Genomic DNA, 24,381 nt, shown 5'->3' on the forward strand with positions numbered 1-24,381 from the left:
GTTGGAAGCTCTGGGCTCCTCTGGTTATTTTATTAGAAAGATGGTTTTATTTTAAACAGTGTTTATGTGTACGTGTCTGGTGGTGGGGTGGGGCGCATGCGCATGAATGCAGGTAACCACAGAGGCCAGAAGAGGGTGTCTATTCCTTAGAGCTGGAGTTATAGGCAGTAATGAGCTGCCCAACATGGATGATGGGAAGCCACGTTAGGTCCTCTCTAAGAGCAGTGTATGCGTTTGCACACCAAGCCCTCTCTTCGAAAGGGGACTAGGAGACAACAAACATTTCGATAAACATGCTGGGTAGACCCAGAGCTCAGGAGCCAGGGCTAGCCTGGCTAGCCTAGGCACAGAAGCAGTTCTAATTAGACATTACACTGGTGTGCCTGGGGAGGAAGGGCCGTTGGTCCTCAATGACACCCTGAAGGAGCCACTTGGGTAAAAGTACAGCTGAGAGTTGGAGAGGTGGCTCAGATTGAAGAGCACTTGCTGCTCTCACAGAGGACCAAGGTTCAGGTCCTGTCATCCACACGGTGACTCACACATGTCTGTAACTCCAGTTCTTGGGAATCTAACACCCTCTTCCGGCCACTGGAGGCTCCTGCACACACGTGGTACACAGAAACTCATGCAGGCTCACGCACATATACTTGAGATAAAAATAAATAAATCTTTGAATAAATGGAACCTGTCTGAGAAGTCCATTCAGATTTTAATTTATACTAAAACCTGCTGTTATTTTCACATCCATGTTTTCTTTATAATTTTTTGGACTGTACATTCTGATTTGATGGCTCTTTCTATTTTGGTTTTTACTACCAAATGGTTTTCATTACTGAAGTTTTTTTTTTCAGTCATTAAAACATCTGTTGTACAATCTGCCCTCAGTATTCTTACTCAAAACTTTCCTGACTTTTCATGTATACTTAATTGTATGAAGGGCTAATCTTGTGAGTTTTTTTTCTCTCTTCTTTTGAAAAAAATTTCATAACCTTTTGTGAAGAAATTGGATTCATAATCTCTTCAAACAGTGGCATATTTGCAGTATTGAGGTATCTGTAGTTACCAGTAACTTCTGTGGTTTTTTTTTTGCATGGGTTTTTGTTATAACTTGCAGGATTTTTGCAATTTCCAGCTGCTTGGGGCTATGAGCTAATTTCTTTTCCCTATGATTTTTTCCAGTGACTGCTTTTTTTTGTTATGCAGAAGGCTTGTAAAGATTCACTTATTGATTGTGTAAAAACTCTGCTTCATGAACTGTCTTCCTTTTTTTTATTACCTTGTGGATGGTACCTTATTTGTCATGTGACTCCATTGTTCTCTGCCTCACTTTCTAACCAGAAAAGGATGGTCATGGTTCCGGAAGCCTCTCCTGTAACTATTGAATTATTTCCCTTTTGATCTGGAGTTATGATGCACCATGCGAAAGATGGATTATAGCAATACTGTTAGCATTCCACCATCCTTCTCCTCTGTGGTCATGGCATATTATCTCTCTAATGTGCTTCTGGATTTCATCTGTGCACAAGGCTCTCTGAATTCCAAACATCTGTTGAAGGCTAGCAACATCTCCATTCTCAGGGAGTTTCTCCCTCCACGGGGCTTCTTCTACCTCCTCTCTCCTCTTCAGCTCCACAGAGGGTACTCAGTTGGTCCTTTGAGATGACTCCTTCTGCCACTCCCCACCTCCATCCCATTGAGATACTGAGTTTCTACTGCACCTCATGGGCAAGATGAACCCTGGAGCAGCACTCCTGATAGATGGTGGAAGCCTGATTCACCTCCCATGAGGCTCGAGGGAGCTAGTGCGCGCTGGGCACCAATACCTAAATACGAAGGTCCACCTTTCCTGAGTCCACTTAGCAGGACTTTCAGAGTGACAGAAGCTTTCAGAGTGTTTATTTTCTTTTAAATCAGAGCAACAACCTCCTAACAAGGTATTGGAGATGTGATGTGAAGGGACAGGCTTTATGATGGCCAGTGATCACCTGGAAGACTTTGAACACCTTCTGAGTTGGTGCAGAAGAGGGTAATCCCAAGCCACTGCAATGCCTGTATCACTGAGAGGCATCTTCACACATCAGGCATAGAAAGCCTTTCTCTACAGAAGCTGGTCTCTTCTCTAGTTAAAAGCTAACTTCTAAAGACTATAAAATTAGAGAGATGTGTAGGTAGCTCAGAGGGTAAAGTGCCTGCTATGCAAATATGAAGACCTGAGTTCAAGACCCATAACCTACATTAAAAAGCCAGACAACACACCTGTTAATCCCAGTCCTGGAGAAGAAGAGACATTCTCTGCTACTCAAACAACTTTGTAAGTTGCAGGTCAGTCAAAAGAAAAAGGTGGACACAAGGAAGGAGCAACACCTGAGCGTGACTTGTATTTTATACTCTCCTTTCTCTCTCTCTCTCTCTCTCTCTCTCTCTCTCAATAATATACATAAATAATCTTGATAGAGCAATTTGATGCTGTTTTCAATTATCAGCCTCCCATAGAGGACTCCCATATCTATTTGACTGACTCTGGGGCTGATTCAAAAGCAAATGACTAACCTGAAAGTTTCTGTCATACAGGGAAGGTAGACCTTGGCTTTTAGGTGGGTCCCCGGTGCTCACTAGCTCCCTCAAGCCTCATGGGAGGTGAATGCAGACTTTCACCATTTATCAGGAGTGCTGCTCCAGGGTTGTTCTTGCCTATGAGGTGCAGAAGAAGTTGCTGTCCTGACAGAAGGGCCTTGAAGTCTGGCTCCCCAGAGGAAGAAAGGAAACAGTGGCACTCAGGCTCTTTGAGGTGGGGAATGATAGCACAGAGCAGAGTTGTGATTGGCAGGCTCTAACTGCGAACTTCTGAAGCAGGGATTGCAGGCCTTCCCCAGAAGGACCTTCTGCTAAGTGGACTCAAAAGAGAGATGCCCCACGGTCTTCTTCCGGACCTCTTTGTTTCTCCTAGTCATTCTCAGGGCTGTGCAGGGTTGCAAATGACCTCCCTCAGTCAGTTCCTTCCGTACATGAACTGGAAGATACAAAGTGTGTTTTACTGAGTCCAAATGGTCAGTTCAGCCAAGGCACAAATCTCACCCCCAGTGGGCCCTCCATCAGAGTTCCTCTCTGAGCCCCTGGAGTGAGGATGGGAGGGAGGCCCATGTGTTTCTTAACTTGCTGCAAGTGTGATGAATGCTCCTCCCTCCATTCGGACATAGCAACATCTTTTGTATAAAACATCTGAAAATGACTTTTGATGCTTCAAAGTGGCTGCAGTGGCTTTTGTTTGGGTTTTTGAGTTTTAAGCAGTCAGGTCATGAAATTGTAAGACGATCTTTAAGAGTTAATGATTAGAAGTAAAATGGCTGTTCTGGCAGAAAGTAGTGAGCTGTGGCTTCTGACAGGTTCTTACTAATCTCACTAATCTCAGGTACTTCTGTAGGTCTGAGCCACTGTGGTGGCAGATGAAGGCGGTGTTCTTCATAGACAGCAAATCCAGCTGAGGACTGGGGAAGGTGATAACGATGGCAGGCTAAACATTAGCCTCCCAGCACCCTGACCTACATTGGGAAGAACTGCCAGACAAGCTATTAGGTTCATTCCCTGGATCCACCGCCCTGTCTGCTTTGCACCTGAAAAATTCTGCTATGAAAAGTAGATGAAAGAATCAGTCAGCAGCCACTGACATGCCTTGTAGGAGCTTATGCATGTGGGCATTCAGTAAGCATGGGTTCTTACCTTTAGAGATCTCATTGTGCTCAAAATGTACACTACCCAAATTGTCAAATGCTTTGTGCTTGAGAAAATGTCAAGTCACCCTATTAAACCCCTTGGAAACAGAGTAGAACTCTCATAATACCACACCTTTTGCTGTACAGATGTGGTACAGACCTGGGGCTAGATTGCTAGACTAAATCCTGGCTTCAACACTTCAATTACCTGCTCCTTCTGTGCCTCAGTTTTCTCAGCCTGTTTATCATAGATGATATCGGGACTTACAGAGCTATTTGCACGTTAAATTAATCAAAATAAATGGGTGTCTAGAATAGCATCTTGGAGGGACTGGGGATGCACCCCAATGGTTGTTTGCCTAACATGTATGAAGCCTGTGCTTTCTCTGAAGCGCCACGTAAGCTGCGCTGTGTCGGTGGCTTATGCCAGCAATCCAGCTCTGAGAGGCAGAGGCAGGAAAATGAGTAGTTCAAGATCATCCGCAGCTATGTAGGGAGCTGGAGGTGCTTGAACTAGAGGAGAACCTAAATAAGGAAATAAATCAATGTCTTGTATGTTGAAAATATTTTCTGTTCTATAGCCTTGGTGTTTGGGTAGCTTGAAAGTCATTACCCTAAAGAGTTAGGGGTAGAATGTAAAATCGACCTCTTAATGATTACGTGTGACGCTGACGGTTCTTGTGCGATGCTTGGAGAGTGGAAGGATGGGCGGCCCAAGGGCACTCACCTGTGATACTGGCATTGCCCCCCAGTGATGGCTCCACTTCTCTCTGAACTGTGATTGAAATGGCGGTGCTGGAAGTAGACCTTTGAGCCTAGTTATTTCCACTTAACATATACAAATTTTCCAGCATCCAAAAATTTATTTAGCTAATTTCCGTGGCTGCACAATGAAATCATCATCCCCAAACCAGGAGGTGTGCTCCCAGTGTTCACCCGTTAGATTGCGCTCTTCTCCTAGGTAAGAGGCATGGCTAGCTCTTACCTGCAGCGTGATGATGGGGTCATGTGTGTGCGTCCTTTCCTATGTAGCTTTATCGGTACCTCATTATCTCTAGCCTGAACTCCCAGAAGTGAAGTCACTGGGTCAAAACAGTGAAGCTTTTTAAGGCTCTGTTAAAATAACAACAATAACAAAACAAACAAACAAACAACCTTGTCAAGCTAAAAAACCATTCTGGGCTGGTAATGGGTTGCCACACGCTCTTCCCACAGCTGACCTGCTATTGGCGAATTTAACATGGAAAAGAAGCGGAGATCAAACTGAGGTCCTTGGTGCTCAGCAAAACTCAAAGCCACAGGAAGACATCCTCCTGGTTAGGAAATTGAGAGCCCGTGTCTCCATTAAGAGGCAATTTTTCTGTGGAGGTGTTTTCTTTTTCGCTTTGGAGAGTGCGGCTTTCAGCTTCTTCTGGATTGTCGTGTTGCATATTTCATGGTGCTCACAGTTCCTGTAAATCTGTGTCTGTGGAAACTTCCATTTAGTTTTCTTATCAAGAGTTGGAGGAGGGGTACAAATTCTTGTCTGGCTAGTTTCCACAGTGAGGCTGTTTAACACACTCTCTCCCAAAGTAATACCTACTTTACCCAAATTAAACATGATCTCTAGTTCGCTTGCTCAGATGAAGCATGCATTTGAGATTGCTACACTGTGGACAAGCTCATAAGCAGCTGCCACGGTCTCAGCTCCATTAACTCCCAGTGCAGTGGAGAGAGCTGAGCCCTGTAGCCCGGCTGTAGTCTTCATAGTTAGTAAGACAGTATTGTTACTTGGATGGAGAGAGGTGGCTCTTTCTCACCTTGGTTTCCAGACGTTGTGTATCTGTTAATCTCTGTATGTTTAGAATCCACAGAAAGTCATATCTGCCCTTGTTAACATACCAGAGGAAAACCTTCAACATTTCTTTCTCTGCCCAAGGTCTTTCCAAATGCAATTGTGTATGTCTGTAACTGGATTCTGTACAGCTCACGGGGGACAGTCCTTGGTGACAGCCCTTGCTAGAGTCCCTCTCCCCTTCTGCAGAAGCTTGTTTCCCTAGCCATGAGTGGCAGGAATCCCCAGGACAGCCATTTTGGCTTTTTGTCTGAGGCTTTTGAAAAATGCCTGCCAATATTCTCCAGACTGTTTAAATTAGACAGAAGAAGGGATAAAATGTTTCCGTGAGAGTCAACATCTCAGGCCTCTTTGTAACTAGCACAATAACAGATAGATGAGCAAAGGGTATCACTGAAAGGTTTGGGAATCTGGATGATCTGGAAGTTCACTGTTCATTTTTCCTGTGTGCTCAGAAACAAAGAAACAACAATGAACAACCCAAAAGAGAACCAAAACTAGACCCACACTGAGGCCAGTAGGTGGCCTGCACCAATTTGTCCTGGCTGTGGTATCAACATGGAGTCTTCTGAGCTGCCTGGCCTAGGCCACGCGGCTGCCTGTCTAGCCGTGTTGCCATGGTAGACAAATGGAGTGATGGAGACGGCATGTCTCTAAGCTGTTTCTGCTCTCTCTGCCAGCTACACGGTGGGCACCGTGCAGGAGAACAATGACCAGGTCTGGAAATTCCAGCGGTACTTCCTGGTGCAGGAGTACTGCAACCGCCTCAACATCCCCTTCCCCTTCGTCGTCTTCGCTTACTTCTACATGGTGGTGAAGAAGTGTTTCAAGTGCTGCTGTAAAGAGAAGAACATGGAGTCTTCTGCCTGCTGTGAGTGGGTCAGCTGCTGGGGTTCTGGAGTGGTGGGTCGTGGATGTGTGGTCTCCGTCAGTTCACTGTCTATTTCTAAACGTTGGGTGTCAGGTCGGCCAACGTTTGCCTCAATCTCGTGGTTGAGGGTAGGTTGGGAAGCATTGCAGTGCTGCCGGGTAGCCTCATTTAGGAGAGTGACTTTGGAACAAACATAATGATAACAACATAAATAATTTCCTTAGTAGAATTCATGGATAGTGTGAAACCATTGCTATAGTTTTTTTTTTCCTTTATTACTTCTGTGAAGCTATGTCTGGAGGAGGATTAGCCTAGCTCCAACAGGTAAAGGGCTATTTGGGCTGCTTTTATTAGTCAGCTTTCTGTCGCTGTAATGAAACACCTTAGGTAACTAACTTGTAAAGAGCAAAGGTTCACTTGACTAAATGCTGGAGATTCCAGTTCAAGACCGGGTGGCTCCATTGCTTTGGGCCTGGCAGAGAGTGTGTGACAGAGCAAATCACTTACATCACTTTCCAGGAAGCAGGGGTTGACTCAGAAATGGCTCCCACTATCTCCTTTAAGAGCATGTTGGGCCCCACCTCTTGAAGTGGGGCCTCCTTCACCTCCTCCCCACAGTGCCATCTTGGAGGCCAACCCTTTAACACATGGGAATTTGGAGAAAAACTCAACCAAGTGGTGTCATTCTGCTTCTGGTTCCTGAACCTTCATGTATATCTCACAATACAAAATGTATTCATTTCATTGTCATGGTCCCGAAGTCTTAACTATTATTCCAGTATTATTCAAATGTTTAAAGCCAACAGCTCATCTAAGACTGCATCCAAACTGAGGTACAAGCCTTTGCAAGTATCAAAGTTACATACTTCCAAGGTCCAGTGATGGGGGCAGACACAGATAAGTATTTCTACTATAGAAAGGAAGGATAAGCAATAGAAAGAAGCCAACACCTCAAGGCAGATGAAAACCAGAAAGGGGTAACTTTAAGTCCTAAAGCCCTATGCCTACCATCTGGAGAACTCCGAGGCAGAGAGTGACCTCCCAAAGGGCCGTTCTGCCCCTGTCACTTTACTGGCTACAGTCCACTGTGCAACTCTCCAGAGAAGGTTATGTTTGCAGCATGCTGTTGGCAATTCTATATTTCTGGGTCTCTGTCCTAGTACCTCTCACACAGCTCTATTCCATTCTGCTCCATCAGAGGCTCTTGCAAAGGTGACTGTCCATTGACAATAGTCGACTGTATGTGGTGTTCTGGTTGTTTGCCTCATGGTATGTGATGAAACGCATGTGAACTTCTGCTACCAGATTTACATATCATGTTGAGTTGGCCATACCTCTTTGATGGAAGTCTAAATATTATGATTCAGAAAGCAAAAATATCACTATCCTAGATATGATAATTGGTGGCAACTATAATGAATTTTAAGTGCCAAGAGCCATCTTTTTATGGGATTCTTTATAGCAAACTGGAGGCAAAATACTCATGGCTGACCTTCACTCTCTTATGCAGACACCTGACCTATATATAGCCTGGATTTCAGAATGTAAATGCACCCCCAGCTTTAAATCAGCCTGAAGCAGAAAGGACCTTCATATTCAACTTTAACTGTGTCATCCCAAGACATTAAATGCTACTTTGGAGGTGTCATTAACCATCTCACATGCGTAATTGTCTTCCTTGATGAAAGTATTTTGACAATTTGGATTAGTGGCTGTCTTTCTCCCTATTATTTTGCCTTGGAAAACAAATTGAGCCGTTATTAACTGAAAGAGTGGAAGTCTTTATGTTCAGTAGGGAACCCAGAGTACAGATCTGGAATCTAAGTACTCAAAAACCAAATGTCAGAGGCATTTAGTGACATGCCCACAATTATATTTGGTTCCATCTTGAGCTCATGTTATAAATGAGAAAGTCTCCAGAATCTGGGAGAAGACTGAGGGGATAGAATCAATGCCTTAGGAAGGATTACATATTTCCTTGTTTTTGAACAATGAATAAAAGTCATAGTGAGGAAAAGGAGCTGGAGAGATGGCTTCATTGACAAGAGCTTTGCCTTCCAAGCATAGGACTTGAAAGGCCAGACATGCCTGTGATTTCATTGCTGTGGAGGCAGAGACAGCTTCCTTGCTAGCTAACTGAGCCAGCCAGTGGGCTCCAGGTTCACTGAGAGCCACTGTCTCAAAACTGTGGACAGTGATCGAGGAAAATACCCAGTTCTTACCTTTTGTTCTCTACACAAATGTATATACTTATGCATCCACACAGATAGACAGGCTATCCACATATAGCCTACACATGAACATATGCACATGAACATGTACACACACACACACACACACACACACACACACACACACACACACCTCTTGCAATGAGAATGGTTTTGACTCAATATAAAGACAAATGCAGAGTCAAAACTAACATTCAGTTTTGTCTGGAAATGGAATGATTTAGAGAACTGGTCATCGCACTGACTCAGGCTGGGCATGAACTGAAGGGGATGCTATGAGGTAGGTAAAGGTCCATTCCCTCAGAATATAACACCCAGCCTGGGATCAGCAGAACCAGGGAGCTCAGTGTCAAGAAGGCAGAGCAACTCCTGGCTTCAGGCTCGGCTTAAAGGAGAAGGGTAAAATGCATTGCACTGAAGCAAGGTGAGACTGTCAAGCAGACACAGAACCCCATGACAAGCCAATAGGAAGGAGTTTCAGCATAAGGAAGCAAACAGGCGTGTCAGAAACGCTTTGTTATTTACTCATCTCCCTGGGGAGACACTGGATGGATGAGAGATGCTCCATGGACAAAAGCAACGCCCTCTTTCCACACATCTCACTCTCAGGAGGAGATCCCTTCTCCCCACTGGTGGCAGCGATGGAGAGGGAGCCAGAGCCCAGTTCCCTCACTAGCGACTCTCCAGCATGCATAGTCACTGTGGGGTTGCTTGCTGACTCTTGGAGAGGGCTGATTCCAGAAACCATAGCACCCTGCCTTCCCCAGGGACTCCAGCTGTCAGTCCATTTTTAGGTGCACTTTGTGTTTGCCTCCCACACAATGGGGAGGTCACGGGTTTAATTTTGAAATTGCCCTTCTTTGGAGGAAAAATAAAAGATTTTTTTTCGAATAATGTTCAAAAAGGCAGACCTCAAACTTTCATTTTCATATTTTAAAAACTTGGTCAGCAGTATCTTCAAGTAAAAAAAAAAAAAGCATACTTCTTGGTAATTGTGTTTTGGAAAATATACTGTTCTTTTCTGATTTGGAAGGCAATACATGGTCTTTACAGAACATTTGAAAAATATAGAAAAGCACAAGTAAGGATCCAGTGCCAGACCACCACCCAGAGATAAATGTCAACAGCTGGCATTAATTTCTGTGGGGATGCATATTGCCTGGAGTATATTATGCATAACTGTTCATAAGGTAATTGATTCTTTTATATAGCGATAATACACCATAAACATGATTAATATCCGTGAACAAATAATGCTAAGAATTCTAACTATGAAATATCCTAGTGTATGAACATGCCATAGTTAATTCCATCAACCACTTCCTTATTGTTAAATGTATAGTTTGGTTAGGCTCTTTAAAAAAAGGATTGATTTTTAATTTTTAATTATGTATGTATGTGAGTGTCTTTGTGAGCATGTGTGTATGAATGCGGGTGCCTGCAGAAGACAAGGTGTTGGCTCCCCTGGAGCTGGAGTGGTGGGTAGGCAGCTGTGAGCTGCCTGATGTGGATACTTAGAACCAAACTCAGATCCTCTGGAAGAGCAGCAAGCATTGGCAACTGCCGAGCCATCTCTCCAGCCCCTGGTTTGATTCTTAGTAATCCATGATGTCGTGATAAGAAGTGATATATGAACATTTTCACCACATGAATTATTTTTAATGTTAATTTTAGGAGAGAAATATCTGATAAAGAACATGCATCTCGCCAATTCTTTGTGTAACGTCTCTCACCACTTTCTCATCCTCTGTCACCATTAAGTTGTTACAATGGATAAAGTTTTCCCAGAATATGGGCAGGGGCTTCTCCATATTTTTGCTGGGACAAATATGTCTGATACTTTAGAGCCTGCTATTTTTTTTTTTTTTTGTACAGTTGGTGGAAATGCTAGGCTACCATTTCAACTAGCCTTTCCCTGACTGTGAGGGAGCTGGCCATTTTTCTTGGCCGTTTGTCATTCTTGTTCTGGCTGGCTGTGTCCAGAAGTTTCAGTCTTTTTATGTTGAGTTCTAAGCATTTACTTTGAAAGAAAGACATTGGAAACTACTCCAAAACACATTTGAAAGGAAATTGGTTAGGAATTGTCTTGAAGAGTAATAGCAGCCATTTAAAGATAAAGATATGTTTGCTGGATAGAATTTTCTTGAATCTAGTCACGGAAATATTGCTTTGATCCCCAATTTTTTCAATCCAGGAAGTTAGTAGAGTTTATAAACTCTAATATGAGAATGCATGCATTTACATGGCAAGTCAAGGGTAAAAACCACACAAATCTATCAAATCTATTCTAAGTGGCCACGTATGCAAACATCTCTTTCCTGTCCCCATGAACTCTCCGGGTGTCCATTGCAAACATTAGTGATCTTAATGATGTGTTCTTTCTTTGGCCTCTATATGAAAGGCTCACATACCATAAGAAACCGAAATAAAAACCTCCCTGGAACATGTCCTAGGCAGTGTGTAAGTTTAACCTGCGTTAGGGGAAAGGGGGAGGATGGAGGTTGGAGGTCAGGCTTTTTTTCACTACCCAGACCACCTGTTTCAAAGTAGAATCAATGTCATCAGATTGCTCGCCTCTAAAGATCTCCTGGCCTCGAGTCTAAAGATCGAGAGTTGGAAAGCCTGTAGTAATTACCCAAGGGAATGGCTTTGTGTTTTTGTGTCATCAAAACAGAGGAGTAGGCACACCAAGCATGAGCACCCACATTATTAACAGATGACCTGGCTAAGTCTCAGAAGACACAGGCAAGGTCAAATGGATCTTATTTAGAATAAAGATCGCATTCTTAGTCCACACAGGCAGATCCCACCCTCATTCTTAGTGTCAGATCAGCTGGTACAGACAGATCCAATTGTTCCAGTCCCAGAGCCTCTGAGATGCTGGCTGGCCACTGATTCGGAAGACAGAGGCAGACGAAGCAATCTGAACAGCTTTCCTTTTCTCATTATTTCAGGCTTCAGAAATGAGGACAATGAGACTTTGGCGTGGGAGGGCGTCATGAAGGAGAATTACCTTGTCAAGATCAACACGAAAGCCAACGACAACTCAGAGGAGTATGTCATTCACTTTGCATATGTAAGCGGCAGTGTGTCTGAGCATGCTCAGTAAGGTGTGTTTTCAGTGGAGAGTGACAGTAACTCAAAAGTACCACCCAAGCAATTGCAGGTGATAAATACTTAGATGTGTGCCAGTCCTTCAAAGCAGGGAGAGACCACTCCAATTAATCTGACTTTCCCCCTAAAGGGCAGGGAACAGGAAGCATCCTTAAAGGTTGCATCTTTCTCTTAGAATAGTGAGATGTCCTGTGTTCTAGGCATTGAGATCTTGAGTGTAGAATGATAGATATTAGCATCCATAAAGCCAAGAAACAAGAGCTACAAACTGCGGAAATGAGTTCAGGAAGACTCAGAGGTCATGGGCAATCCCATTATCTTGCAGAGGCCACAGGCATGATTATCATTGCACTGCTGAAACAGAGAACCAGAAGGTGGCTTGTTACAAGCTATCTCTGGAGAGTAATGGCTATCATATTTAAATTGTGTGGGTTTAAAAAAAAAAAAGCTCCCTACAAGACCCCAGTCATTTAACTTCTTGAAGAAGTAGGGAAGACAATCGAATCGATAGATAATATGTAAGTAGTATATCATAGAATCACTGAAAGCCTGCCCTACCTGTCATGGAGGCTGACCTTCCTCAGTGACAGCTGTCGCTTTTTCTAGGGCTTAAACCTGTCTCAAAATATGCTCTGGCCAGTATGAGTGAATATGAGTACGAATAATCTGTTAGAATTAATACAGCTACTGCGGGGCATAGGATACTCTTTCTCTTGAGACCGTGTGGATGTCCTATGGTCTAGACTCCCAGGTCTTGGATATGGAGGAAGGTAGATCTTATGACTCAGCTTTCACTACGCCTATCAGCAGACATAGCATTAATTTTCTGTCTTCCTGGTTGGGGTAAGAAAGGACTTCTGCTTTGTTTAGGCATGAGGAAGAACAGCAGAGAGATCAGTGCAGCTGACCCTGACCTGAGCCGAGACGGAAGACTGCATCATCTGTCTTCTGTCCTTTGAAAGATGAAAACAGGGACAATGAGACTCCCTCCCTTAGGCTCTTTGTCTTACTTTACTTTCTAATTTTCTTGCAGGATGAGGCATCGGTTTAGACAACTGGATACAAAGGTATGACTCAGAGTTCTGGAATGATTTATTTAACTTTAATGTCTTTGAATTTTTGGCTCCATGCTGGTGTGTAGGGTCAGAAAACAAAAGAAGACATTCATTGTTTAAAAAAAAAAAGTAGACGTAAGTTCAGCTGTCTGCATGATTCACCTAAGAGTTGGGGCCTGCAGTGGAATTACTTCTTTTTTAAAAAAAATTATTTATTTTTTTAATTAATTACAATTTATTCACTTTGTATCCCAGCTGTAGCCCCCTCCCTCATCCCCTTCCAATCCCACCCTCCCTCTCACATCTCCTTCCATGCCCCAAGTCTACTGATAGGGAAGGTCCTCCTCCCCTTCCATCTGACCCTAGCCTATCAGGTCTCATCAGGACTGGCTGCATTGTCTTCCTCTGTGGCCTGGTAAGGCTGCTCCCCTCTCAGGGGGAGGTGATTAAAGAGCCAACCACTGAGCTCATGTCAGAGACAGTTCCTGTTCCCATTACTAGGGAACCCACTTGGAGACTGAGCTGCCATGGGTTACATCTGTGCAGGAGTTCTAGGTTATCTCCATCCATGGTCCTTGGTTGGAGTATCAGTCTCAGAAAAGAGCCTTGTGCCATCTTATAAATACTTGCTTATACTACTTCTTAAGCTCCCAGCCTCCATGTGGAATAGCCCAGAAATGCCACTTCTGTTAGATTTATTTACCTGTCAGCTCGACACAACCTACAATCACCTGGGAAGAAGGTCTCAGTGAACAACTGTCTAGGGCAGTTTGTCTTCTGACCATGTCTATACGAGATTGTCTTGGCTACATTAATTGATGTAGGAAGGCCCAGCCCACTGTGGGTGGCACCATTCCCTGGGGTTGGGTCCTGGGCTGTATAAGAATTGAGAAAATGAGTGGAGTTTAGGCATAGATGTATCCATTCTCCCTCCTCTTACTGTGGATGTGATGTATTAGCTCCCTCAAGCTTCTGCCCCTGTGAATATATTTAAGGTATACAGTTGGAAATTTTGATGCATGTATACACTGAAAAACGCTTGCTACAATCAGAATGCTGTTGGAAGCCCCAGCCACACAAAGCAGTTCCTCCCGCATCCGATGAGCTGTCTCACTGCCTCTACCTCTCTTTATGCTGCATCTCTGTCCTCTTTCTTTTCACTCTGAGCCACCAGAATTCCTTCCTTTCTATTCATAGAATTCTGGCGATCATGTCCTTAATTTCTGTTTCGAGAGAAAGTGTTTTGCATCTTTTTATTTTCCTTTTAAATTGGCTTTGATTTTAAACAGCTCTATTGAGATATCATTGACACAAATTCAATGTATTTGAGGGATATGCCTGGATATTTTGATTCGTGTATATACTGTAAAATTATCACTACAATCCAGTGTAGCTAATTTACATACTGACATAGTTACTATGTGCATCTAGTAATACTATCCTAGGATTCAATTTAAGAGCCACCCGTGGTTTCGGCACATCTCATGTAGACAATAGGCAACATCAGTGTATAGATTGATAATAACACGTGCCTATAGTATAATGGTAATCATTCTCACCTCAGTGTGTAGTAGTTCATTGTCATTCCTCTCTTCCCTGGTCCTTTTGCCTGTTTAAGCCTGTACGTGGAAGTGAGATCTCACCAGAGGGGGTTGCCTGTCTGTGCCTCACTTATTTCACTCAGCAGTGCCATCAGAACCATCTGTGTCCCTGTAGATGGGAGAATTTCCTTCCTTTCTTCTAAGTACAATTGTTCTCTTCTGATACATGAGCCGCATTCTCTTTATACATCATTCTGTTGGTTGACACTTGGGTTATAGATAGCGCCGCAGTGAATGGTTCAATGTAGGATGCCTCCAATCCTCTGACATCAGCTCTCTAGCTGTGTACCAGCAGTGAGGTCGCTGGGTTGTTTTTAATGTTTTGTGGAACTTCTATATTCCATTTTTACAAAATTTATTTTTTTCCAGGAGAGATTTTTGGTGTAGTCTTTGTTACAAGCTATTATTTGCTATCCTATGCAGACAGATCTAGACAGTTTTTCTTTTCCTTTCTTGCCTGATTGTGTGAGCTAACACTGTTTAGAATAACAGTGTTGAGGTAAAGAATTCTTGTCTTAAGATCTTAGAAATGATGGGATAGGGAGTATGGTGATGGGATTCTTTCTTCAGAGTCTTTATCGTACCTTAGTAAGTGCTTATTTTGTTGAGTTTCTATTGTAGAAGAAATCTGGAGTTGATTTTCTACTGAAGGTGCGGGTCATGTTGTTTCTGTCCCCAATTCTGTTCACGTAGCTTACCACACTCATGGGTTTTCATATGCTGAACCACCTTTACATCTCAGGGGTGAACTGCACTTAGGTATGGTGGATGTTCATTTTAATGTGCTCTTGAATTGAGCTCTCTATTATTTTATTGATGTTTTTTGAATCTTTTTTTTCCACCAAGGTATTGGTGGAATACCTATAGTCCTCTTTGCTATCTTTGTCTTTGGGACCGGGGTAATTTTGCCCTCATACATGGAGTCTGGAAGCTGTCCCTCTTCTATTTTGTGGAAGAGTCTAAATGGTACTGGTGTTTGTTCGCCTTCTAATGTTGGATGGTATTCACTAACGAAGGTGTCTCTCTGTTCCTGAGCTTTTCTTTGTTGGAAACATTTTGATACTGATTTTTTTTTTCCAAGACAGGGTTTCTGTGTAGCCCTGGCTGTCCTGGAACTCATGCTGTAGAGCTGCTGTCTTGAACTCAAGGATCTACCTGCCTCTCCCTCCCCAGTGCTGGGATTAAAAGCGTGTACCAACCACCACCACCTGGCTAATACTGATTCTTTCTCTTTGTTTGCTACTAGCTTGTTTGAACTTTGTTAATTTTAAAAATTATTATATTTTAATTGTGCGTGTGTGCACATGCCACACTATGGGTGTGGAGAAAACTCTATGACTTGATTTTCTCCAACTGTGTAGGCCAGGGGGATTGAACTCAGGTCATCAGACTTAGCATCAGGTAAGCCTGGTGAGCCATCTTATTGGCCCTGGGCTCTGTGCTCTTGATCCAGTCTTGTTAGGTTATAGGATTTAGAGAAATCCCTAGCTCAGCAAGGTTCTAACCTGCCGTAGTGGAAAACAAGAGAACTGGATGTAGGTGCTCCAGGTCTGGTCTTCATGAGGCCTCCATTTTATCTGGTGTGCGCCCTAATGCATAGTTGTCTGACCTGTGGCCAGCCTGCTCCTGGAGGAGGACTTTTGTGTATACTGGCAGCTGCCTTTGTGGCCCTTGTTTAACTGGCTGTAGTTTAGGCCTTCCTAGCCATCATTCTGTTGCAGGAGCCTGTTAGCTGCGTTCTCCCCATATGTGGGGAGAATCCAGGCGTAAAGAGCCCCTGGTTCTTCAAGTGTGCACAGCAATACAACAGAAACAGAAGGCAATAGCCTTCTAGTTAAAGAAAGGTTTGTTGGTTTTGCTCAGTGTTTTACAAAACCAACCCTGAGTTTTGCTTATTTTCTTCTTGTTCTCTTTTTCACTTATTTTAATCTGAGAGTCTTTTGCTCTCCTTGAAGTGGCTTATCAATACCCTTTTACTATTAGCAAAATCCCTTAGGGGAGCAAAACCATTTTCCATCTCATTATAACAGAAAACAAAGTCACTCACTGCTGACCAGATCCTAGGAGTGGGGTTCTCACCACACTGTGCTCACTGAGGCACCCATTAGCCATCACAGTTTCTCTTTGTTATTATCATTTATTTTTAAATTAAAGGCTATCACTGAAAACAGTCCCAACTTCAACACAGGTTTTCCCCCCTGGAGTAAGTCACAGTATGCTGGGAGCCACAACATAGAAATTAGAACCTGACCATGCACTTTAACAAACTACATCAAGGTGGCATGTGCCTTAAAATGAGGCCATGAACCTCATATAATATGCAGAATAATCTTATTTATCATTTATGTAAGTTACATTAGGGGATTTACTCTGTGTATGTGTGTGTGTGTGTGTGTGTTAGGAGGCATAAAATCATATCTTACTACTATCTTTGTAATTTTATTAGTATTTTTATATAGCAAAACTTTATTAGTAAAATGTTGCATACATTTGAGTACATTTGCATATCTGAAAACATTACTCTTGTGCCAAGATAATCTGCTCATTCTGGGAGGAAACCCTTTTTGACTTGCATTTCATGAACTAATGTTTGCTAACTGCTGACCATAAGTAAGCAATAAGCAGGGCCTGCCATGTCTTTCCTGTGTCGCGTTTATTGTTTAATGTACTTGTCATTTAAAATAGAATGTTGAAAAATTGTGTTAAGACTGGGTTCTGTTTCTCCCCCTTGCCAAGCTTAACGATCTCAAAGTTCTTCTGAAAGAGATTGCTAATAAAATCAAATAAGGTGGGTGACCATTCATGGAGAGAAATCAAATTGCAATGAGGTGAGTTAGCAAATTTTTTTTTTTTTTTGGGCTCTGAAAATTTTAGTGTTTTAAGAATATTTTTTAATTGTGCTTGTTTTATTTTCCTATGCTATCAGCTCTCACAATAAAGCATTGTGAACAAAACAAATAAATCATAGTCTAGAGACAAGGAATGGGAGTTCCTCCTTACGTTCAGCCCTGACGATGGCTCTAGGGCACAGTTAGCCTACAGGGTCTGTGTAACACTCGCCAGCCTTACAGCAGTTTTCACATAAATTGAAATGATGTCATACTGACCTAAGATTTGCTATTTTTTCTTACTTAATACTTTATCATAGATATTTTTGTGGGAACATGTCTAAAATGTTTTTTATCGTCATGTTTCTTTTTCTTTTTTCTTTTTTTTTTTTTTTAATGCCTATCGCTGTGGGGTAGGTAGATGTATTCCAATCACCCTTCCATTATCTGTAAAAGTTCCAGGGAGGCATGGGAGGGTTTTAACAACAGCTCATTTGCACAATAACATGTAACTCAATTAATTGGCAACAGCGAACTCAAGGCTTTGCTCCAGCATCTTGCCATTTGCTTTAAACATGTTTTCTCAGCACCTATCCAAATCCTGAGACCAAATGTTGAAGATCTGAGGAGCATGGGGAGGTGGGGAGGAGGGGGAGGCACAGCTCTGGTGTTTTTCGGTCTACAAGGAAACCGTAAGGAATGGAAAGAAGCGCATGGATGTCTCCCCTCTCCGTCAGGACTGGCTCAGCGCAGCAGGAAGGCTGGGACTGTGGTGTACCAGCCTCTCCCACTGGCCCCTAACGCTGTCCCCTCACATCGATGTCTGACACTGACCCCCTCATACTGGCCCTTTGCATTGACCCCTAACACTGATCTCTCACACTGATCCCTGGTGCTGGCCTCCTGAGCTACCTTTCACACGCTTATGTCTCCAGGCCTCCATGGTGGAAGGCTTACACCTGATGAAATTAGAAAACTGAGCGGCACTTCTGAATATGCTGAAGAATTCGGGCCCTGGGTACTCAGGAGGAGCCCATTTCAATACCTTCGCAATGATGTTCAATTTTGAAGTTTTTAAAAAATTTAAAATAAACCGCACTTTGGATTTTGAGACAGTTTTTTTTTAATCTATAAGTTGGAAAAGAAAACAGGGAGAAACTGACAAAACAAATGATGAAAATAAATTTAAATGTGATTAAAGAGTAGAAATAACCAGAGGAGACTCAGGTCCATGCTGATACAGCCACCGGGAAGCTCTGAGCCCTTCCTTTCACCTGTTTGACTGTGACATGGGCAAACAGACCGGCCTTCTACCCGCCCACCCTGCGCTTAGCTTTGGCCTGTGCTAACATGCTTGGAGTTAACACAAGGGTGAATAAAAATGACTCACAGGGGTGTGACGTCACTCTGGCATGTGCGCGCGCACCGTGCTCTTATTATGTGCACAGTGGGTCTATCATGTGCTGGGGTGCGCACAGCATGTGTACCGTGTGTGCACAGCGTGTGCGCATGTGAGAAAGAAAGACAGGATGGAAAGAGAATCTAAGAAAACAAGTGTCAAGGCCAGGTGTGGCAACTGCCCTTGTGATGCTGTAAGCAAAACAAACACACAAACGAACAAAAAAAGTGAACCACATCTGAGGAACAGACCTGAGGCTGTCCTCTAACTTCTACATGTGTAGACATACACATACTAGCACACACATACAGACACACACTAACACACACATTGATACACATCCACATTACACAAACACACATACTAACACATACACTGATACACTAACATATACTAACACACACAATAACAAACTAACACTGAAAAACATACTAACACACTAACGCACATACTAACACACATTAACATACACACACAGAATAACAAACACTAACACATACCTTAGCTCGCACACTAACACATACTAGTACACATACTAATACTAACACATACTAACACACACACACGAAAATAACGCCCCATAATTTTCTCCCAGTGACATCTTTAGAAAAACTGAGCCTGTCAGTACTTTCTTAACCTTCCCACCCTTAAGAAAAGTTTAGTGTTACTGGCTGCCAGGCCTACGTGTCTCAGACTCTAGTCTTCTAGTGTCTCTTGGTGCTCCTTTCTCCAGGGCTCAGGGCGATCACCTTTCCCTGGGAAGGTGTGACAGGGCAGAGAGGGTCAGCCTCAGGGGAGTGAAAGCTGGCACAGGGGAAGCACAGACAGACAGGAAGTTAGTGCTTCTCCCATCTTCCTCCCTGTGTCAGCCTTTGGTCCAACCACTTGTCTCTATTTTATTTTTTCTTTCTCCTACACAACAGCTGAAAGTAAGACTCCAGAGCAAGCCTTTGCTTTCTCTGCTTTGCTCCTCGGGAGTGGGCAGCCTCTCCAAGCACCACAGCGGAGGAAGGTCCTTGGACATGGCCTGTTTTCCAAAGATCGGTCTTTGGCTTCATTGTTTTACTTTCTTTCCAAAAGAGAAACCTTTTGACTTTCCTTTGCCAGTCATTTGGAAACTGCATTTTGATAAATGTTTCAGTTTTCAACTTGGTTATCTATTTGATTTTGATTTCATGTAACGACCACTGAGCAAACAAAGTCCTTATTGGTTCCCTGAGGCTTAGCTTAGATGGAATGAGTTGGGCCTTGCTTGATGTACATGGGCGGACTCCCAGACAAGCACAGATAATGTCACAGGCTAACCTGTTGGTTCTGGTGGCATGCCCAGACCTCTTCCCAGCACAGTTTGAAAGAGGCCTGTGCTATCACAAAATGGAGGTATGAAAAGCATTCCGAGTTCACCATCTTCTTTGTTTTCACAGGTCTAATAGCCATGTGGGTTTGGAGGCTCATGGGACACTGATGGACAGTGCTGCTATTGACTTCTAAAGGAGAATTTTTCAGGTCCCTGAGCACATAGTCACCCTTGAGGACATGAGTATGGAGGACATTGCACGTGACAAGAGGTGCAAAGGGTCACGTGTTTCTCCGTGAAGGCGCCTACACTTTCTGCATCTCAGAGCCTTGTACTAAGGTTGAGGGTTCAAGTGTTTGCACGCCTTCTTTGCCCCTGGAACTTTCCCACCTTTGTCCCTTGCCTCTCCCATGACTGTGACCCTGGCTCTGATTTTATACCTATACTGTTATTTTGTTTATTTCCTACTTTCCCCTTTCCTGCATTGTATGATGAATTCACTGACATATTGTTAAAAAGTCCTAGCACCCTGCCCCCAAATCAGACCATATTCTAAATACCCTAGGGCAACTTCTCCCTTATTCCCGTATCAAAGGAGGGGCACTGAGGCAGTGACTCCTGCTGAAGAGACCAGCCCAGAAGGAACCCTTAAGAGGCGCATTTTGCTCATTTTGTTTTCACTGGGTATGCCCCTCCTCCACCCTCTCATTATTTCCCCATTAAAGCTGGCGAATGGTATTACAGGAAGTTAGGTGGCATAGATGTACATAAGCAACCTCCCACTCCCTCCGGTGATCACTGCTCACACGCCTGTGTGTTTGCCTGGGTCCAGCTTTCCCTATGCATGTTACACTTCAGTTACACGCCATCATCTGCATACACAGTTTTCTGTAGGCCTTTACGTCAGCTATTTTATCAAAGATGTTTTCTTCATAGTCTTTCCAAGTGTTCTCAGCACTTCAGTGATATTCAGACTTCTGGCAGTTTCCATGATGTAGGTCACTGGTAGTTGACTCCACCTGGTCTTTGAAATGAACATCTTTGTGCATGAATCTTCTTTCTGCAGTAAGAGCATCAAGAAATCTCCTGTCTAGGACACTAGATTCTTTGGAACATCTGTTAATTATCAAGCCACTTGCAAGGCTTTTTTTCATCAGTGTGTAGCAAAATAGGATTTAGCAACTTATTCATAAGACATAGGATACGCGAGGGCTCTCTCCATTAGGACGTGATAATCTACTTAACTCTTACTTTAGGAAGATGCCAGCGTTCTCGTTTAGGCGTTGTGGAGTATGCTGATGTTGATGCAGATTCTGAGTGGCTATCTGGTTGAGCACTCCACCTCTACCCTTCGCTGGAGCAAAAGAGCTGTGCTGAGAGAATAGGGCAGTGTTAGCACTCATAACTAAGTTTTCAACTTTTTCATCAACCACATATTCAGCGGCTGAAGGAGGGACCCTGAGCAGGAAGCTGTTGAATGAATATTTTAGGTAGAAGAATGATGGAAGCATTAACCCAGATGGGTTTATTTTTATTTGGTCTGGCTAGTCAAGCCCTGCACGGTGACAGCAGAGAATGGAGGAATAAAGGATGCCTGCTACTTAAACCCATCCTGGTCTCACAGGATGCTCACTCATTGGGGTCTCAGAAGCAGAGAGTGGACGGGGCAAACTGGCAATAATGAAAATGGCCAATGGATGGAAACTGGAGCATTTCTGTTAGTGAGAGCATCCCACTTTCATTTCACCCTGATGACCAGGGTGCTCACTCTGTCTGAAACCACCAGGAGGAAGGGTTTGTCCTCTCCATAGGGATTTGCAAAAAATAAAACCTCTGCCAGCACACAGACTGTGCAGACAGAAAACCAGGACCAGGCCCTTACCATCAACTTAAGTGAGGGACCTGAGTAAAAGAAGTGAGTGAAATGTAAAATTCCCTGTAAGATTAAATTAGCCTAGTCTACCTGCCAATCCCCCGTTAATGACTGTGCTCACATGTTCATATTTCCACACTCTGTCTCCACCAGCTTAAGAAAACAGCCTTTGTACATAGGGTGCTCCTGTTGATCCTGAAAAAGAGTTAGACAATGCCCAGGCTGTGCTCACACTTGGGGGGGGGTAGGAACTGTCAAGCTTTCCAATCGGGCTCTCCCCATGATTATTCTGTAGGATGTGTGCTAATGTGACGCCATTATTTCTAATGTAGCTCATGAAATAGCACGTGCTTTGCCTGTTTGTCAAATCAAAGGTGCTGCATCCTTTGTTCTGCTACTAAGCCTCTGTAGACTCGTGCACAACTGCAGAGAATCCTGCAACATGGCCTCAACCAATGTGCGAGAGCATTAAACCACGAGGACTTACCTTGTTTATGATGTCATTCTAGTGGGAGTGAAAAACCAAATAAAAGTCATTCTTCGCTGAGTTATGGTCATTCCTAAAGGGATTTGAGTTACAGGGATGATCTCTGAACCACGCTGAGTGCAAGCAGAAACAGGTGTGCTGCGGTTACCGTTGGCATCAAGATCTTTAGATACTGCAATCCCAATCCACTTTTTGTTCGGTGTATTAACCACTCTACTGCTGCTGTGATGAAACACTGTGATCAAAAGCAACTTAGAGCACAGCTTATTCGGGCTTGTGGTTCTAGAGGGATAAGAGTTTATCATAACGAGGGGGCATGGCAGCAGGTAGCAAGCAAGGGGACAGGAGCAAAAAGCTTACATCTTGAACCACACACACAATCAGAGAGAGCAAACTAGAAATGGCGAGGAAATTTTAATCTCAAAGAGGGCCTGTACTTTCTCCATCAAGGCCACACCTCCTAAAACCTCTCTATGCGACATCACCCGCTCTAGAGGTTAGTGTTGAAAACCACCATAGGTAGGTGCTGTTTGCTTAGGCGACCATCTGTCACGTAAGGGTCTCCACCTTCACTGACTCGGCAGTACCCGCCACGTTGCTTTACCCGTCTTCTGAGAGGTCACAGGGCTTCCTGTGTGGGGGCTCATCAGGCTGGCGACTACCCAGGACGGGACGGGTGTTGCTGGATACTGTTCCCACGTACCTCTGCTCCAAAGGCACATTCCACCCCCACCCCAGGAGGAATCAGGGAAATGTATCTTCCTCCACCTGCTTCTTTGTGGTCCACGGGAGACTGATCCTGTGGTTGTCATGGAGACGGTTGCTGCCTACAGCCTCTGTCTTAAAAACAAACTGCTCAGAAGTCAGGCGGTTGGTCTGTGCTGGAGCTGGACACTGGAGGCCAACCTCCTGCAGTCCTTCTCTGTCCTCTGCTCCAGGCACGAGGGCACGGGGGTTTGGTGGCCTGCCCTGTTTGTCCGGCAGAGCTAAGCAGGCAGCTTGTAGCTCAGCTAGCTGGGGTCCACCTGGGCCACGGGCAACACCTCCGCACCAACAGCACCACCGACCAGTCCGTGTGTTTTGTCGGTTTGCATTTCCCCCACAGAAGTCCTGTTTGTTGAGTTCCCCTCACTCCTTACATGTAGGCTGTTTTTCAAACGTGAAGTGTTCTCCTGTGAACACTTCATTGGGAAGGGAATGGCTTAAAATAATTGGGAGGAACGGGTAGGCTGTGCTTTCTACCATTTTCTAATCTGCTCAGGTATAAGAAGTGACTCCAAGATGGAGAGTCAGCACTGAAAGGAACACTAACTAAACGCAGGGCTAGGTTAGAACACAGGGGGACTTAGAATGAGGGTAGGAGAATGAGAGGTCAATCGGGATGTAGCCTTGCCAGAGCCGTAAGAAGACCGGCTTCCTCGGAACTCTCCTGAAGGAGACCACCCAGTGTTTGAAGTGTAGAAGTGCCTCAAGAAACAGGAGGATGGAGAAGAGGACCCCTATGACCGACGATGTAGTGGCTCTTAGGCATCAGGCAGTGGTGGGGCGTGTAAAGATGTTGGGGAATGTGAATGCAGGGAGAAGAGAGATCAGCTGAAAAGGAAGGAGTTGGAGGAATGAGCGAAGGCGAGTATGCTTAGCACCTTTCAATGTGTGTGACAGCACAAATCCTTTCATAAAGATGATATACACCTGCCCCAGAAGCGCTGCAGCTGTGGTTGCTGTGTCACATGTGTGTCAGGCAGGTGGCAGAGAGGAGAGAGGCTGTGTGTAGTCTCAGAATTCTGATCTATGAACATCTGAATGGTCAGTAGCCTAGAATTCCCTGAAAAAAAAAAAAAGTGAGCATGAGACTGCCCCCAGTCCAGTGCCAGCGGTCCTGGACAGGGAGCTAGCCTGAGATGAGCACCAGCCCAGACTGGTGCCACACAGGCCCGGGAGCAAGCCAGAGACTCGAAGAACCCCGCCTGGCACTGGGGACCTCAGGCAGGAACGAGCCCCATGACAGATGACCCTCCCATGGAGCCATTCAAGCAGGCCAGGCAAGGAGCAAGCCGGAGATGACCACCAGAGCTGCCTGC

At 44.1% G+C, this 24,381-nt stretch overlaps 1 protein-coding gene and 1 non-coding gene across 2 annotated transcripts in view; both read left to right on the forward strand.

The window, feature by feature from the left end:
• The window catches only part of Trpm8 (transient receptor potential cation channel subfamily M member 8), a 54,109-nt gene extending 31,828 nt beyond the window's left edge, over nt 1–22,281 (forward strand). Inside the window, exons 14-18 of the mRNA XM_021631744.2 lie at nt 6,225–6,415; nt 11,601–11,700; nt 12,794–12,827; nt 17,153–17,244; nt 20,068–22,281. Of these exons, the coding sequence (XP_021487419.2) occupies nt 6,225–6,415; nt 11,601–11,700; nt 12,794–12,827; nt 17,153–17,203 (376 nt within the window). The 3' untranslated portion in view covers nt 17,204–17,244; nt 20,068–22,281. The remainder of the gene's footprint in view (nt 1–6,224; nt 6,416–11,600; nt 11,701–12,793; nt 12,828–17,152; nt 17,245–20,067) is intronic.
• A 1,710-nt stretch (nt 22,282–23,991) lies between these two features.
• On the forward strand, nt 23,992–24,123 carry LOC132648143 (small nucleolar RNA SNORA17). Its single transcript, XR_009586527.1, has one exon. It is a non-coding gene; the product is annotated as a small nucleolar RNA SNORA17 (small nucleolar RNA).
• The last annotated feature ends 258 nt before the right edge of the window (nt 24,124–24,381 follow it).

The sequence above is a fragment of the Meriones unguiculatus genome, chromosome 15 (assembly GCF_030254825.1).
Source record: "Meriones unguiculatus strain TT.TT164.6M chromosome 15, Bangor_MerUng_6.1, whole genome shotgun sequence".
NCBI lineage: Eukaryota > Metazoa > Chordata > Mammalia > Rodentia > Muridae > Meriones > Meriones unguiculatus.